Source organism: Patella vulgata, chromosome 6 (genome assembly GCF_932274485.2).
Source record: "Patella vulgata chromosome 6, xgPatVulg1.2, whole genome shotgun sequence".
Classification (NCBI taxonomy): Eukaryota; Metazoa; Mollusca; class Gastropoda; family Patellidae; genus Patella; species Patella vulgata.
Window position 1 is genome coordinate 15,300,973 of NC_065884.2, and position 17,598 is coordinate 15,318,570.

A 17,598-nucleotide genomic window follows, 5' to 3' on the forward strand; every position below is an offset into this window, starting at 1 on the left:
TTTTATAAATGTGTGTTTTAATTTAGAAGTGGTCCCAAGTAATATAAATATACGCCAGGAGGAACTTGGGTTAAGTTTCGAACGCAATGTCTAGGATTGTGCTTATTTGGGCGGTAGCTTGAGAATCATATCTATACTAATATTTGTGACTGTCGTTTGTCTGTCTGTTCGGGGTTGGCGGCTACACTAGGTCTGCCCCGAGTCTGAAAATGTGGGTATAGGGGTAGCTCGGACCGGGAAGTAACATAGGCCAGGTGGCGTTAGTCTACCACTTCCCGTTTCGGGGTTATGACACCCGAGCGAAGCCGGGCATTCTTCTAGTATTTTATATTTTTAAAATTTTTCAACAATTGCATGCCTTTAATATGTCTTTTTTATGGTGTTATTGAAAATGTTTAATTTATTTAATCAAAAAATAATCATATCAAGGTTTTGTGTTGTAGGCATCCATACTCTCAAAGACCCCATAGGACTTCTTGTCCAAATTGTCCCTCTATAGCTGTGAGTACTAATAGGTCTTGTAAATAGCTGTTCTGTCTTTTGTAAATTGAAGGAAACGTCTTTGTCTTTTTAGCAGTTATCAAACATAATTTATCGACATTCAGTTTAGTTATCGGCATTTTAAGTCATTGATTTTAATCATCATTGCCAGGTCGGGATCCATAGTTTATACATTAGCTCCTTTTATTACTCAAGTTCATCAATTAATGTTATAAGTGTTACGTTTAACTTCAATATAAATCAATTAAAATGCTGTACATCAGATCCACCTCCACCAAGAATTCCAGTTTATTAGGGTTACTGTGTCATTCTACACATTATGTATTTGAACCCATTTAGTTTTATTCCTAAGTTGTTACCTTTAAACTTTTTAACGTTTTCCGAAATTCTATCCGGATTATGAAGCTTAGTATTGTTAAATGATTTGATGTTTTAATTTATGACGTCAATTGAATGATAGACTTTCATACATTCGGCGACCCTCCCTGCCCCCCAAAAAACCAACGAAAAACAATAGCAATATAATAGTAAGTGGACTTCCTGATAATGAGTTAAGAATACTCTGCCATGTGTACGGCATTCGTAAAAATGAAAACTCCCAGGTTTTACAATCCTATATACAATACGGGCGTATTGGATTGGATTTTATAAATGTTATAACTGTTTTACACCAACGAAGTATCGAATACAACATGTCCCATTAAAACTTCCAGACAAATTGAATGTGCCCATCAGTCTAGATAGAAATCAACAGAATTTGACGGCACATCATCACCTCGATCCATAAAATGTTACACAACCGACGAACCAGGAGTGTGTGTAAGCGGACGTTACAAACAATCTGATTAAAATACAGATTTATATTTCGTTTCGTTTTTTTATACTTTCGATGGCCTACACTACATGAAGATCTGAAAGATGTACTATAAGGTTGTGTCAGGAGTCGTACGAGCGGCTTTTGACCTATGACGTCAGACATTGATTAATCTATCAGCGTTGGCGTTTCTAGTGGTTTACCCACACTTCCGTGCATGGCACGCCAAGAAGTCGCCGTAACACACTGTTTTATTGGCTTATCCCTCCCTTCAACCAAAGCGCCGATAATATAACAACTCTTCCAGGTCCTAGTGTAGTAAAGACAAGTAAAACGAAATTTTGAACTATAAAAAACGAAACGAAATAGGATCTGTGTTTTAATCAGATTGACACACAAGAATCAGGAGAAACCCAACTTGGTTAGGTATATGACCCTTGTCACGCGCAGTTGTAAATACCAGACCCAAACACCATTTGATGACAGACATTTGGAGTCTACCATAACACATTTTAACTTACAAATTACATTCGCAAAGAATCTCATTGCATAATAATAGTTAAATATACACACTGTGTATTCTGTAAATATCTATTTTAATCACCTTTCTAGTATCAAGGGCGATTTGTGGACCTTACTTTTAATTTATACAAAGCATTCCGCATAAAGACAAATATCAGCTTAGGATGATTAATAGTTCAGAGAGGAATAATAATAATAATAATAATAAGATTGAGAAACCTTCAAAAGATTAAAGACAAGATAATAATGATAAGAGATTGTGGCATTTTGTAATATTAAATCCTGAATTATTAATACTATGTGCTGTGATATTGGAATAGTGGTATAAACTTGAACGGGTGAAAACTCCAGCAAGAACTCTTAAAGATGCAATGCTTCATTTAAGATGAAGTTTTAAGTTAATTAATGGTCTTGTTTAATCAATAAATAATAAGCATTTGATGTGGGAGGATCAGTGTAGTCTATATCAGGAGAATTGGTTAGATCTATTTGATAAGGCCAGCTTCAAGTGTGGTCAAAGGTCACGAGATGTAAACAGCGCTGGCGCTAATCTCAACCCTAACACCAACCCTGGACCTAGCCCTAACGCTTACCTTAACTCTAACCTACAATCACGCCAACAATCAGGTGCCCTAATCTTATTTACATCTTAGCGACCTTGACGAAAATTGGGCTGACCTTAACAAATAGATCTAGTCCACGAGAATCGGTCTTTGAGTTTAAAACAGGGAAGCATTGTTGAAAGGAGGTTGGGCACCGGGCTATGAAACCTGTGTCATTTTGGCATTACATCCCTCGTTAGGAATAGAAGAAAACCCGAAGTCCCATTGACACATTGGTGTGCACGTTAAAAAAAAACCTATAGCAGTTGAAATTCAAAATAAGAGTAGACTGTAGCACCGCCGCTGTCCAGTCAAAAGATCCCTCGGTATGCCCGTCTTCATTACCCAGTCTATACAGAAAAGTTGGACGTTAAACCTAATAAACATTATAAAATATAATAAACGTAATAAAGTGTTTATTTTTCATCATGTGCAGAATATAATGTTCATAAACAACTCAATTTGTCCATCTGCTCGAACTTTTTTGTATAAATATGCAGTGTGTTACAAAAAAATAAACACTTATTATATCAAGCAAAATAAATTTTTACACAAATAATAAAATTATTAAAATTATTTACCGTGTTTTAAAAATAAAAAAAAAACCAAGCGCAATAGGAATACTGATATATGTATTATGATTTAATAAGTTTCATATTTTCACGATATTGACTTTATTATCTGTCATTAACAAACTATTAATAATTAATTTGCTGCGCTTGGGGTGTTTTCTAACCGAAGGCAAATAAACAAATAGATCGTATATCGTGTAATGTGTATAATGTTATAGGACAAAGACAGACTTGGGAATTGTGCAGGTGTTAAGCAGCTACCTGTGGGTTCAAAGAAATATGATGATCTTAGAATTCTGTTTGTTAGACAAAACCTAAACAATCGGTTGGATAAACATATCGACCACATTCCTCCATCATGGTCTATTCTTAAGATTATAATCTAGTTTATTCATTTTGTTCAGTTTGCTTATATTTCAGGAATTACTTGTTCTACTCTTAAGATTGCAATCTGATTCATATTATTCTATCTAGTTATGGGGGGGGATTTATTACACATTCTGTACATTATGCTTGTATCTCAGGAACTACTAGAACGAAAAGTTCAGAACTTTTCTATTGTATCTGTAATGTGGACCTCACTAAGAGATCAGAGCTGTTTTTAAAGCTCTGCGAATATTCAAATTGTTCGAAATCACCGAATTTGTCTATTTGTTATATATTGTCGCCATTTTAGAAATATTATAGTAATTGATACAAACGATTAATACGTTTGTACAAACGTGGCTATTGCATTTTTATTTTTATTTTTGGTGAGTTTTGTGACGTTCGACAAATTGTGAAATTATAAGACATTATACATGGTGTTGGCAGGTGGAAATTGCATGTCGTATGCCCGTCTTCATTTGCGCAGTTGGTCCTGAAAAGTAGAACTTTAAACTCCATTTTATTTCATCGTTCTTGATATATATATCTTGACCTTTATCAAAATTTGTTGGGGTAATTTGACTAAAGTCATAATCATAAATCTCATTAAAAGGCTTGCAATCGTCAAAGGTTTGGACAGTTTTTATACAGACATGTTGTGGGGTTTGACTCTCAAAGTTCAATGCTATTAAAATTCACATTCACACATAATTGTTTGTAGAGTTATTATTAAGTTTAACAAGATGACTCGGCCATCAAGTTCTCTCACTCTCTCGTGTGTTTTAGAAGACATAGAGATATAATTTGTGTGTTATTGGTATTTCGAGCAGTGTGTACATAAAAACTATTTTGCAAATAGCGTGAAGAATCTCAATAATGTCATGTGTTTATGATTGACGTGGTTTGAGTTAGATTACAAGATATCAAAAGACAGAAAACATAACTGTCCAGTTCTGGATGTATGACTGCTGCAAGAAGTAAAATTGTTAATTAATTCACACGAAAGTTGTTAATAGACAAAATGCAAAACTACTATAACAGTATGATATACAAGCACACTGTCTTCCTAAAGATATTACGAATGGTACAAATTTGTTAACATGAAATCACATAAATTATTCGTATGATGTCAGTATTTAATAGTCAAAATGAAGCGGGACGATTTACCCATTGCTACCTAATACCACCCAGTGCTAACTAAATATTAACAAATCCCACCACATACTACTTCAATATTAAGAAAAACTAACAGAATACCTTAATTGTATCAAACAAAACTTGAGCTGATTTGTGAAAAAACTTGCAAAAATGTTACAGATAGGATCTAATCAACAAACTGCAATGTCACTAGAAACCACAGTTTACACATTAGCGTGCATGTAAAAGACTCATGATAGTTGGAATTCAAAATAAGAGTAGACCACAGTGCCGCTGTCTGGGCACAACACAATGTCCCTCGTAGCACACAGTATGGCGTAAGCTAGCATTTCTTCATTCGTCCTGTTGGTGTGGAAAAGTAGGACGGTGAACCCCATTTCATCCACCAATTCATTTTGACCTCATAAACTTCTCCAGAGGGAAGTCCTAACCACATATATCATCTGCTCTACGAGTGTCCCAAGCGGAATAAGTTTACAGTTACCTGGCTGGTCACTGCTATTGGGCGCCATTCAAACGAGACAAATAAGATGGGCCGATAATATCAGAAATGATAACGTACAAGATCGACTGGTCAAATAGGTCATGGTCCTTACAATATTACATCTATTGTTTCAAAGGTGATGTTTATTTTGTATATTAAAATAGAGATCATATTGTTATATTATATATCAATATCAATATTATGCAAATAAAATTATTAATGCCAATAAAGGGGCTAACCCTATAATATTCGAAATCGAAAACACAAATTCAATATGGATGTTGCTGTATTACCGTGAAAATATACAATGCTACTATCCAATATTTAAGACACATTGGACATTTTAAAATCAGTACACTGCGTCGTGTACTCTTAGACGTCGTGTACTGGTTTCGAGCGCCATGTGATATGAGCAAATAAAAACATATGCCATAAGACAATGTAGAAGTATTTAAAAATTGACTGTTTTACAAACGACAAAATAATGTAAAACACGTATTTCACGAAAAAAAATTAATTAGTAGAAATTATAATAAAATTTTCAAAAATGTAATGGAAGGCACATTAAATTTAATCGTGTGTGGTTTTAGACCCATTTCGTCTATACGCCCAATTGTCCATTTCATCAATTATTAACGCATTTTAATTTGTTTAATTGACAATTGTATTTAACGTATAATGAATGATGTATTTTCTTTTTTTCAGGACGACACCAGCGACATAGAAACAATATCAGCGCAACGTTTATTGGAAAATTTCCAAATTGTTTAAATTGTAAAGCAAAAAATATAAATAACTTCAAACCATGTAGACTTTCACGTACAAGACAGTAGAGTTTTAAAAAGCCTTTTGGATTAATGAACGCGACATGTGACAGTGGACATCTTCAAGTCTGTTATAAGGAATAGGCGTCAGCTTTCTTTTCATTCTTTTGTTAATTAGTTCGAATAACACCTTTTCAAAATGCCATCGAATTCCGATCAACACGCAAATACCATCCGTGTTAAGCTAATCAAGCAGGAAAATGGTGGACTCGGGTTCCTGGTTAAACAAAGAATGAACAAACCTTTTGTTGTGGTCGCGGACTTGGTATCAGGTGGCATTGCTGAAGAAAGCGGCCTGGTCCAAGTCGGAGATGTTATCTTAAGGATCAATGATATAGATCTAACTGATATGAGCTATGAAAGCTCGGTGGAAATATTAAAAGCTGTGCCTGTCAACGCACCCGTTGTGCTCTTGCTGCGCGGTCCAGAAGGATTCTCATCTCATCTGGAGACAACTTTTCTGGAAAATGGAATGCCTACGTCTGCACGAGTGACTAAACCTATTGATAATACAATTGTAGGTCGAATACGAAGGACATTGGCGTCAACACCTTCTCCATTATCGTCGCCTGTGCGAACATTGAAACAATTGTGTAACGGTGATGATTCTGGTGGGAAGGGAGGCAGGAAGAATTCGAAAAAGAAAGCACAAGTTACTGAAAGTGTAGGGAATGATACGGAATTCAACATTGACTCTCATCAAAGGGATGCAAACACACAGACACTGGAACAACAAAAGACCTCTCTGGTTAACGGTGATGTAGTTCGTGCAAAAAACGATGACAATTTTGAGGAGACTGTTTTAGATAATGGATGTCAGGGTTCACCTAAGATAATTCTCTCTAGCCCAACACTGCTGTCAAACGGACCTCTAAAGAAAAGGTTTAATTCTGAAAACGGTGATATTAAAGCTAAGTGTCAAAGCCCTTCGCGGCGCGCAATAGAAATAATACAAGATAATGACGAAATAACTGTAGTGGTGAAAGGTGATATTAAAATTAAGAATGATAGTGACAATGGCAGTTATGATAATACCCCTAAACGTGTAGTCATTGGTGGGTCCTCAACGCGGGAAATAGAAGGTTCATCTAATGGTCAGTCACCTGAAAACGGCGAAAGTATCCGACCCGCTAGTTGCGACCACGTAGACGTGTCCGACGACGAAGGAAAAAAAATGCCGTCAGAAAAGCGAAAGAATGGGTCTTTGACCAACACCCCAAGACGTGGTGGAGAAAGAAGAGCATCTGCTACACCAAGTCCAAAGAAATACACCAAACTGAGGAACTTACTTGATGATAAAACAGACATGGATGTTCTTCACCACAAATCTGCTGAGGTACGCTTATAAAATTCATTATGGTTTTGTTTTTATGCGTATTTTAATAATAACTCATACAAATAAACCCGTAAATTGTCAGTTAATAACTCTGGCACCCTACTCCTTGCCACGTACAGGCCTGAGATTAGAACACGACACATGACTGGCTGAAAGACCTTATGGTGTAAAATTTACGGGTTAGATCTCTCGGTCACCCAAATCCCCATTGAGCCTAAGAAGATGGAGACACACTTAAAAATGCATTATGTAAGAGCTAAATATGCCTATTGTACGACTTTTTCTAGCTTCAAACGTTAGATGAATTGTTATTATAGAAAGAACGGTCAGTTATTTATTTATCTAAATCTTACATAATGCATCTTTTGGGGTGTAAATAATCCCTCTTTTCTCTTTAAGTGATGTTTGCTGTCCTTTTACACACTTGTGTTACCATAACCAGGAATCATGAATTTCAAAGGTTTTTCTAAGGGGGTCTGACTCCCACTTTAACATTTGGTTTTTGCGGTTAAGGGTTCCAGTACTGTAAACCGTTGTCTATTTTATGTACATTTTGGTCCTTTAATTTATTACCCCGCTTAACTCTTTGACCATCAAGGTTCCTGTGGCAGTTAAAGCCTAGGCGCCCAACGTCTTGACGTAAACAAGGAAAGAGAATCGAATCTGGGTTATCTCCAATGTTCGACCCAGAGATTCCAGTCGTACTGACAGTTTATGAACACTACAACTTCACTGTCATTCTATTTTCAATCTTATACTTTTATTGTTAAGATGTCCAACCGATATGTCATTCACCAACCAATCTGATTAAAACACAAATCCTATTTTGTTTCGTTTTTTATAGTTTAAAATTTCGTTTTATTTGTCTGTAAAACACTAGGATCTGGAAGAGTTGTTATATAACATACGTACTGGATGGCGTGAGGTATTAGCCTATGAAACCATCTGTTACGGCGACCTCTTGGCGTGCCATGCACGGAACTGTGGGTAAACCACTAGAAACAAACAACAACGCTGATTGATTAATCAATGCCTGACGTCACAGGGTCAAAAGCTGCTCGTATGACCACTGACACTGACCTTCCACTACAACCGGCCAGATTTTCATGTAGTGCAGGCCATCGAAAGAATAAAAAAAACGAAACGAAATATAGATCTGTATTTTAATCAGATTGGTCATTCACATTACAGGGTATGAAAAGGTTCTTTCATTAAGGGTTCGACAATTATTGAGAAAAATAAATCCAAAAGAAGAACAAAATGTAGTTTTTTAGGTGCAGAACCACGTGCATTTAAAAAGATATTATTATTATTATTAAAGCCCACACAGTGTACTCCTGAACGATGTATGGGTTCCTTAATGGACATGGCATCAAAAAGACCTCCAGGTATTCCTAGATCCAAAGAAGAATTAATTACACAAGCCAAGAGTTTCATTGAACAATATTACGCCTCTATTAAAAGGTATATACGTTTGCTAGTACATGGTCCTTTATTTATATCAAATATATCAACATAAAAGGGAATTTAAATAAAAACAACTATTTTCTAGATGAGTATGTAACTTTATGTATCACCGACTGTCGATTAAGCCATATTTACAATAAACAAATGGTATAATAATCTTATTTGATGATAAAATGTAGTCAGAGAAATCAGCTATACACAAGATCCATAACAGTTCAGAATTACAGTTTTCCTGTTTCTATGGATTGAAATGTTGGTCAATTTGGATTCCTTTTCCTATAGTGTAACCGTTTTCTAAGGACACTGTGGTTATGATTCGATATGAAATGAAATGATATTTCGCGGCCTACTTTTTCGGTGTGAAATGAAATGATATTTCGCGGCATACTTTTTTTCTACAGCAACCTGGCTAATGAAGACGGAAATGCGCAATGCAGAGTGCTCTGAGGACAATTTTGCCCTGACAGTGGCGTTTCCGCCTGTCAAGGGATCTTTTCCGTGCACGCCAACGTGTACACAGGACCCCAACGACTAGACGTTCTTCTTTGCCAGACACCCCCAGGGCCCCCTCACTACAATACTGAAAAATGGAAATCACTCTGTAATTTACTAAAGACCAGGATTCATCCCAGAGTTTGTTGAGGCAGAATGGATAAGTCGCTTCCTGTATAGTATTTAATTTTGACCCCAAACCAGCAAATGGTTGTAACATGAATGTCATAATATTCGGCAAATAGACAGCAATGTTTTACTCTGAGATATTATGTTCAACATTCTTTGTACATCTTTAGAATACGTAAGCTAAACTAAATATGTTTGAAATTAAAAGGGTGTTAATTGAATAATCGTAAACACGATGTTTTAATCTCACATTCTGATATCAACATAAGTTCTTATTCGTTCACACGTGTTTCTATCATAAAAATCAAACTTAATGCACCTTGGCATTTAATTCAAAATTATTAAAAACTAATTTTTCCTTCATGAATCAAAATTTTTGTTTGTAAAATAAAGGATTAAGATATATATTTGAGGTATTTCATAAGGCGTGTCAGTGTAGTACAAACACCCGCGCGCTTTATTCCATTTAACACTGGATTAACACGGAGAAAAACAAATTTTAAATGAAACGTTATGGTATTTAACGTCGTACTTTTCTCCACCGACAAGGGTAATGAAGACGGGAACAATTTTAAAAAGGATATTGACCGTTTGACTTCCTCCAGCTCAAGAAAACGAACAAGTAAATTGTTAAACAAAACTCTACATTATTTATTTGATTTAATATTTCGGGATTAACATATACTTATGCGAGTATTTAGATAGCTTACATGTTCCAGAAGAAAGGTTATTTGGATTTTTGATCTGCGTTACTTACACTCTCCGGCGCTAAACCTCCATGGGAAGCCACGTGGTTCAGCCTTGTCAGTGATGCAGGGGGGGGGGGGTGGCAATGGGCCACATCCAGTCGTTCGGATGGGACGAAAAACCGATGTCCGGTGTACATATTGGCGTACACGTTAAAGATACCTTGGTAGTTGGAATTCGATAAAAGAGTATGTCATAGCGCCGCTGTCGCGACAAAATTCCCTCATAGCACACTGTATGGCGTATGTCTGTCTTTATTAGCCCAGTTGGAGCAGAACAGTGGGACGTTAAACCTCGTTTCATTTCATTTCATTTCTAATCTACAGGGAATTATTCACGAAATTAAAACAATGAAAGGGACACATACTTAAAATATTATAATTTAAGTTTTTATGAATAATGATTCATTGAATAAATGTTATTATTTAGAATAAATACACCATCGCATCAAAAAAGATCTCAGGAGGTGCTGAGTTCTATAGAAAAGTCAGGAAGCTATGATTTAACTACCAGTGAATTAACCTTTGGTGCCAAAACTGCCTGGAGAAATGCTGCAAGATGTATTGGTCGAATTCAGTGGACGAAATTACAGGTAAGAGTTTTGGCCTCAAGGCTTGGCTAATAATATTCAACTTACACTGAATCTTTCATAAACATAATATGTTGATTTAACTCAGATTTGTTTAAACTTTGTGTCATATTATATAGATGATAACAAAGGTTTAGAAATAAAGAAATCTGGTAGACATAAAAAAGTATCCAAATACTTTTGCTTTCACTCAAAATTGCACGTGTAAACCCACTGTCTACCATCGTTGACTTCGTTTATAACTGCTTCGTTATAAAAGACCATTTGTTATCAAAGACTGTGTCTATCATTTGTGTCTAACATTTGTTTCTAATGTCTAATTGCGTCTAATGTCTAACATTAAATTGTGTCTATCATTTGTTATTAAAGACTGTGCCTATTATTTGTTTTTAAAGACTGTACCTAACATATGTTATTAAAGACAGTGTATAGCATATGTTATTAAAGACTGTACCTATTATTTGTTTTTAAAGACTGTACCTAACATCTGTTATTAAAGACTGTGTCTAGTAATATACTGTCAATGGCTAGGTCACTTGATTTGATAGTATTTTTTATTGTTTATTACCTAAAATATTCATGTGTTATGGGAGTTGTGTGTCGTGTCCGTGGGTTTGTCTTCTGTTTTTCTGTTTGTTTATATGGGTGGCGTGGTTCTTCTGTATGTACTATAAACTCTATGGTACATTTCCTTTAAAACAATGTGCGATTAATTATTTTATAACCACAAAATGTTGAAAATTTGTGTCAATGATTATGTTTTATGTTAAATATACTGGCAAAAACAATGTGCGATTAATTATTTTATAACCCCAAAATGTTAAAAAATATTATGTTACATATACTAAACAAATTTAATAATGATATATTATAATATATATACTTTTTATAATGATTATTAGTATTATTGGCAGCTGTGTAAAAGAAATTTGTATGTTTTATTTTTTAGGTATTCGATGCACGGCATATTACCACCGCACGTGGTATGTTCGAGGCTATTTGTAACCATATTAAATATGCCACTAATAAGGGAAACATTAGGTAAATTCATTTGTTAATCTACTTATTAATTGGTATGTTAATTAAATTAACCCTCTCACACACATCTATCCACCTACTCGTGTAGAAGGGAAAAACAGGTGGTGCAAAGAGTTAATATACATGGTTCATTCTTATAGAAAAGTAGACCACTTTAACATTTTTTTAGTAGAATAACTTTCTCTTTTTTATGTTGTTAATTTTACGGCTTATTTGTGTAACTTTGTCTCGTTTAGTTATATTATTCCTTCTAGAGGAATGGCTACAGTAATCAAAATGCATCCGTAAATATATATTTTTTGGAGTAGGTCATCGATTAACACGCAAAACGTATTAAATGTGTACTAATATGCTACAACAATGTGATAAAACGGCCACAATTAACACGCAAAATGTATTAAGTGTGTACCTAAATAATACAACTATTTGATAAGACGCTCTGTATTAATAACAACTTGAGTCAAATTGATTACACACATAAACAGGCAAGCATATTTGAAATGAGGAAGGAATATGAAAAACGGTGGTTGTTTTTATAGAGGATTTCCTAACGATCGCAATTTGTAAAAATTGCAACTGGAGTCAAGAAAACAGTCAATAAGATTTGAAATCAGGCATACAATTCTCGCTGTTTTCTAAAGAATTTCATATTAATATTTCTGCTTTTTGTTTATTGTTTTACTATTTCAGTATTTCATCTCTTGTGTCGTATCAAATATTGTTCTTTTTATTACATTGTTATACACAATAATGATCTTAATCCGGTCCTTGGTTAAATATGACATAAAGGATCATTGACGCTTTATTTTACAGATCAGCAATAACTATTTTCCCACAGAGAACTGTTGAGAAGAAAGATTTTAGAGTATGGAATGCCCAGTTAGTAAGATATGCTGGTTATAAACAACCTGATGGTAGTGTTATAGGTGATCCTTCAAACGTCGAATTTACTGAGGTGACTCCGCATATTTATTTAAGGGGGGATGCCGGAATAGTTAGTGCGTGTGAGTTGTATCATAAGGTCTGTCATTGAGTCAACTGGCGTGGTTTCGATACCCCAGTTGTACGTGACAAGGAGTAGGGTCGCCTGTCCAAACTAGTGGGTTTTCTCCGGTTCCTCCGGTTCCCTTCCACTACTAAAGACCCCTACGCGCAAGCGAGTTTTAGAAATAAAATTGAACCATATGTTAGTCTCGAAATGACCTAGTTTGTGTCGAATGGACGTTACAATCTCTCTCTCTCTCTTCTCTCTCTCTCTCTCTCTCTCTCTCTCCCAAAGATCGTATTGTGATTCATGTTGATGAGTAAATGGGCTTTAATCATCTGTTTGAGTATACATTAGTTATTTTAGGAGAAAATAAAACTGCTAATATCAAAAGTTCCGGATATCATTTTTGTTTTTCGGAATCAAAAACCACTTCTGAAGTCGATTCTTTTATAAATAAAGTGAATTTTCTAAATCAACAATGATGTTGTTGAAAGTTTTAAAAAAGATCTTTGTTTTTTCTAGATTTGTATCAAGATGGGTTGGAAACCTAAAGGAGGCATGTTTGATATTGTTCCCCTAATTCTCTCAGCTGGAGGACATGATCCAGAGATGTTTGAAGTACCCCCAGAACTTATTCTTGAAGTACAAATCAAACACCCCAAGTAAGCATTTTTTTTATCATTCCTTAAATGGGTTGAAAGTTACTTCGGATATAGATGTCTCTACTTAATGACGCTCCAGATCAAGAGAAATAAATACATTCAAAGATTTCCCTTAAGATTTTTTAAAAAATTATAATTAACAATTGATTAATCTGCTCGTCATATAAATTTCACCTTGTATCTTACGATAATTACATGCGTTATTTTAATTTCTGACTATATATTCTTATGGTATCAGATACCCTTGGTTCAGCGAGATGGGATTAAAGTGGTACGCCCTGCCGGCTGTGTCTGCTATGTTATTTGACTGCGGTGGTTTAGAGTTTACAGCCTGTCCCTTTAATGGATGGTATATGGGTACTGAGATCGGGGCCAGAGATTTCTGTGACGTAAATAGATATAACATTATTGAGGTAAGACTCAGTTTACTTTTGCTTTGGTAGAAAATATTCGTCGTCGTGTTTGTCGTACATGTAGTTGGATTGCCCAGCTGGATATTCTGGAATACCAATTTAATAGAAATTCACACCTGGATATTCTGGAATATTAGATTAATAAATATTTACACCTGGATACTAAATTAACATATACTTATACCTTAATGTTCTGGAATGCCAGATTAACAGATATTTACTTGTAGATACTAAATAAAAAGGGGTGTACACCTGGGTGTTTTTGAATCCTAAATTAATAGAGATTTACATCTGGATATTCTGGAATATCAAATTAACAGATATTTATACCTGGATATTCTGGAATACCAAATTAACAGACATTTATTCATACCTGGATATTCTGGAATACCAAATTAACAGACAAAATCACAACACAATTTCTATGGAAAAATATTACTGGCTTGTACAAAAATAGCACGAAGCTTCGACAGATGTTCTCTTGTGCATGAAAACAACAAGTGAACACTTGTCGAAAACCAGATAGTTTTCCATATAAGTTTTGTTGTGTTTTTTACCGTGCTTATTCGCTAAATGCCACTCAAATACTAAATTAACAGACATGCACACATGATTTCTGGAATAACAAATTAACAGAAAATGCGGGAAAACTGAATAACCAAAACGACAAAAGACAAAGCCGAGAACCATCATCAATAGTTGGTACTCATAGTTCCTCCCGGGTGTAATTCCGATCGGAGATCAATACTGATGGTCATCCTCAGAAAACCCGATGTAAGAACCGAAAGGCCACGAGACCCTAGTCGTTAGTCATATGCTCACAACAATAAACTTGTTGTCTGATGATGACACTACATAGAACAGTCGTCTATCGCGTATTATCTCCAATAACCGCCATTTGATTTAATCTAGTAGTGTAAACTATGATAGCTATCGATCAAGATGACCACTGGCAGTAACACTGATGTTTGACCACCACCTTAAGCCGAAAGTCTGTCGTATCATACATGACGACATACAGAAGGACCGGATTATGACCACAGAAAAAGTTAGATATGTGAAATTCAAAATAAAAATGATACTTAAACAAAATCTTCGAAATGAAACAAATTACTTTAATTAAAATAGATTTGTTTTCTGATTAATGAAGGGATTAAAATATTATTTGTAAATTTATTGCGGAACCCATATTGGCGGCCCTATTTCAGCTATATGGTTTTACACCTTGGTTAATCTGGCAGTAAAAAAACTCGGGATGCACCCCACCCTCACCCAACCCTCCCCATGATACCCTAATCTCGAAGTTTTTTATTGGGAATTTTACATATATTATACGAGCACAGGGGGGGGGGGCAATTGATATATTTACCCCTTTGGCTTATTTTTGTATCCCATTCATAATGTAAATCTTCTAAATAAACACTGTTTAAAAGAGCTAAATCGCTAATATTTCGGACCTACAAATTGACACACATGGGTTTCCAAACGTATATAATAATGTAATATGAATGTAAATAAACTGATTTACATTCAATCGTTTCCGTTTTTACTCTAATTTCAAAGCAGTTTTGTCCAGCGAAATACGCCAGAAGTCTCAACCGAATGGTAATCTCTAGCGACTGATTATTTCAATCTATACCGATAGTATTTATTGCGCATGCTCCCCAGATAAGAATATGGGGTCACCGTTTGACATGACTTGTGCAATATGTCTAACCTCGTTCTTCGGGTCGCTTGTTATAAATTGCGCTGAAACGCATTATGGTACACGATTCGTGTACCAATCGTAAAATGTTTATTTTGTCTTAAATATTGGATATCAGAAGCCCATCTTTTCCCGGTAAGATCACCACACCAATGTTGTTTAAAATTTACAAATAATTCGTGTTTTCAATCAATGTTGAAGGTTTTGGATGATACTGAATTAGAGGCTTAGCTACTTTAAGTAAACACCAGTAAACAATAACCAAACCGTATATAAACCAAATCTCAGGTACAGAACTATAGTCTGACCTTTGACATTTTAATCGACTCCACCAGGGATGATAAAATCACGGCATCTAACCTAGATTTTCATAACAAAATTATTGCGATTTTTATCTATATACATATTATAGGCCAGGACGCTCTTTTTTCCCGATTTATCATAGAATTTGGATACAATATTGATGAACTTTCTACGATTTCGTGACGATAAGTTGTCTATACCAATTAACACCCCCGGTTGACTTTCCTACACTTATTAAAACACACTATTGGATCTGGTGTATAATAATTTATTCACGGTATCTCACACTCAATGTGAAATATGATATATTTTCTTCTGATGCGTTTCGTCATTCTAATAAAGTATAAATCTTTAAGAGCCGTTCTTGATGAAAATTCAGATTAGTACTCCTGATATTCACACGGTTTTTAAATTAAAAAGAAAATTTTGATACCTTTTGTCTCATGTGATATTTTGATTACGTTCCCCAAGGTACCATTTACGAGTAGTCTCAAGATTGTTCTATATTTTTTAAGTTCCTGTAAATCAGAACCTAGTTTCCGGAACAGTAAGAGGACTTCCTTTTAACGCGGTCATATATTCTATTACAATAATTGAACTTTAAAATTGTGATACCTATTGTCTCATGTGACATTTTGCATTACGTTCCCCGTGGTACCATTTACGAGTAGTCTCAAGATTGTTCTATATTTTTTAAGTTCCTGTAAATCAGAACCTATTTTCCGGAACAGTAAGAGGACTTCCTTTTAACGCGGTCATATATTCTATTACAATAATTGAACTTTAAAATTGTGATACCTATTGTCTCATGTGACATTTTGCATTACGTTCCCCAAGGTACCATTTACGAGTAGTCTCAAGATTGTTCTATATTTTTTAAGTTCCTGTAAATCAGAACCTAGTTTCCGGAACAGTAAGAGGACTTCCTTTTAACGCGGTCATATATTCTATTACAATAATTGAACTTTAAAATTGTGATACCTATTGTCTCATGTGACATTTTGCATTACGTTCCCCAAGGTACCATTTACGAGTAGTCTCAAGATTGTTCTATATTTTTTAAGTTCCTGTAAATCAGAACCTAGTTTCCGGAACAGTAAGAGGACTTCCTTTTAACGCGGTCATATATTCTATTACAATAATTGAACTTTAAAATTGTGATACCTATTGTCTCATGTGACATTTTGCATTACGTTCCCCGTGGTACCATTTACGAGTAGTCTCAAGATTGTTCTATATTTTTTAAGTTCCTGTAAATCAGAACCTATTTTCCGGAACAGTAAGAGGACTTCCTTTTAACGCGGTCATATATTCTATTACAATAATTGAACTTTAAAATTGTGATACCTATTGTCTCATGTGACATTTTGCATTACGTTCCCCAAGGTACCATTTACGAGTAGTCTCAAGATTGTTCTATATTTTTTAAGTTCCTGTAAATCAGAACCTAGTTTCCGGAACAGTAAGAGGACTTCCTTTTAACGCGGTCATATATTCTATTACAATAATTGAACTTTAAAATTGTGATACCTATTGTCTCATGTGACATTTTGCATTACGTTCCCCAAGGTACCATTTACGAGTAGTCTCAAGATTGTTCTATATTTTTTAAGTTCCTGTAAATCAGAACCTAGTTTCCGGAACAGTAAGAGGACTTCCTTTTAACGCGGTCATATATTCTATTACAATAATTGAACTTTAAAATTGTGATACCTATTGTCTCATGTGACATTTTGCATTACGTTCCCCGTGGTACCATTTACGAGTAGTCTCAAGATTGTTCTATATTTTTTAAGTTCCTGTAAATCAGAACCTATTTTCCGGAACAGTAAGAGGACTTCCTTTTAACGCGGTCATATATTCTATTACAATAATTGAACTTTAAA

The 17,598-nt window shown here is 34.9% G+C and overlaps 1 protein-coding gene across 1 annotated transcript in view; it reads left to right on the forward strand.

Moving 5' to 3' along the window:
* LOC126823850 (nitric oxide synthase, brain) overlaps nucleotides 1-17,598 on the forward strand; it is a 70,211-nt gene that overhangs the window by 19,540 nt on the left and 33,073 nt on the right. The window contains exons 2-8 of the mRNA XM_050552881.2: nucleotides 5,725-7,179; nucleotides 8,501-8,643; nucleotides 10,444-10,606; nucleotides 11,553-11,644; nucleotides 12,455-12,596; nucleotides 13,152-13,291; nucleotides 13,530-13,704. Of these exons, the coding sequence (XP_050408838.1) occupies nucleotides 5,983-7,179; nucleotides 8,501-8,643; nucleotides 10,444-10,606; nucleotides 11,553-11,644; nucleotides 12,455-12,596; nucleotides 13,152-13,291; nucleotides 13,530-13,704 (2,052 nt within the window). The 5' untranslated portion in view covers nucleotides 5,725-5,982. The remainder of the gene's footprint in view (nucleotides 1-5,724; nucleotides 7,180-8,500; nucleotides 8,644-10,443; nucleotides 10,607-11,552; nucleotides 11,645-12,454; nucleotides 12,597-13,151; nucleotides 13,292-13,529; nucleotides 13,705-17,598) is intronic.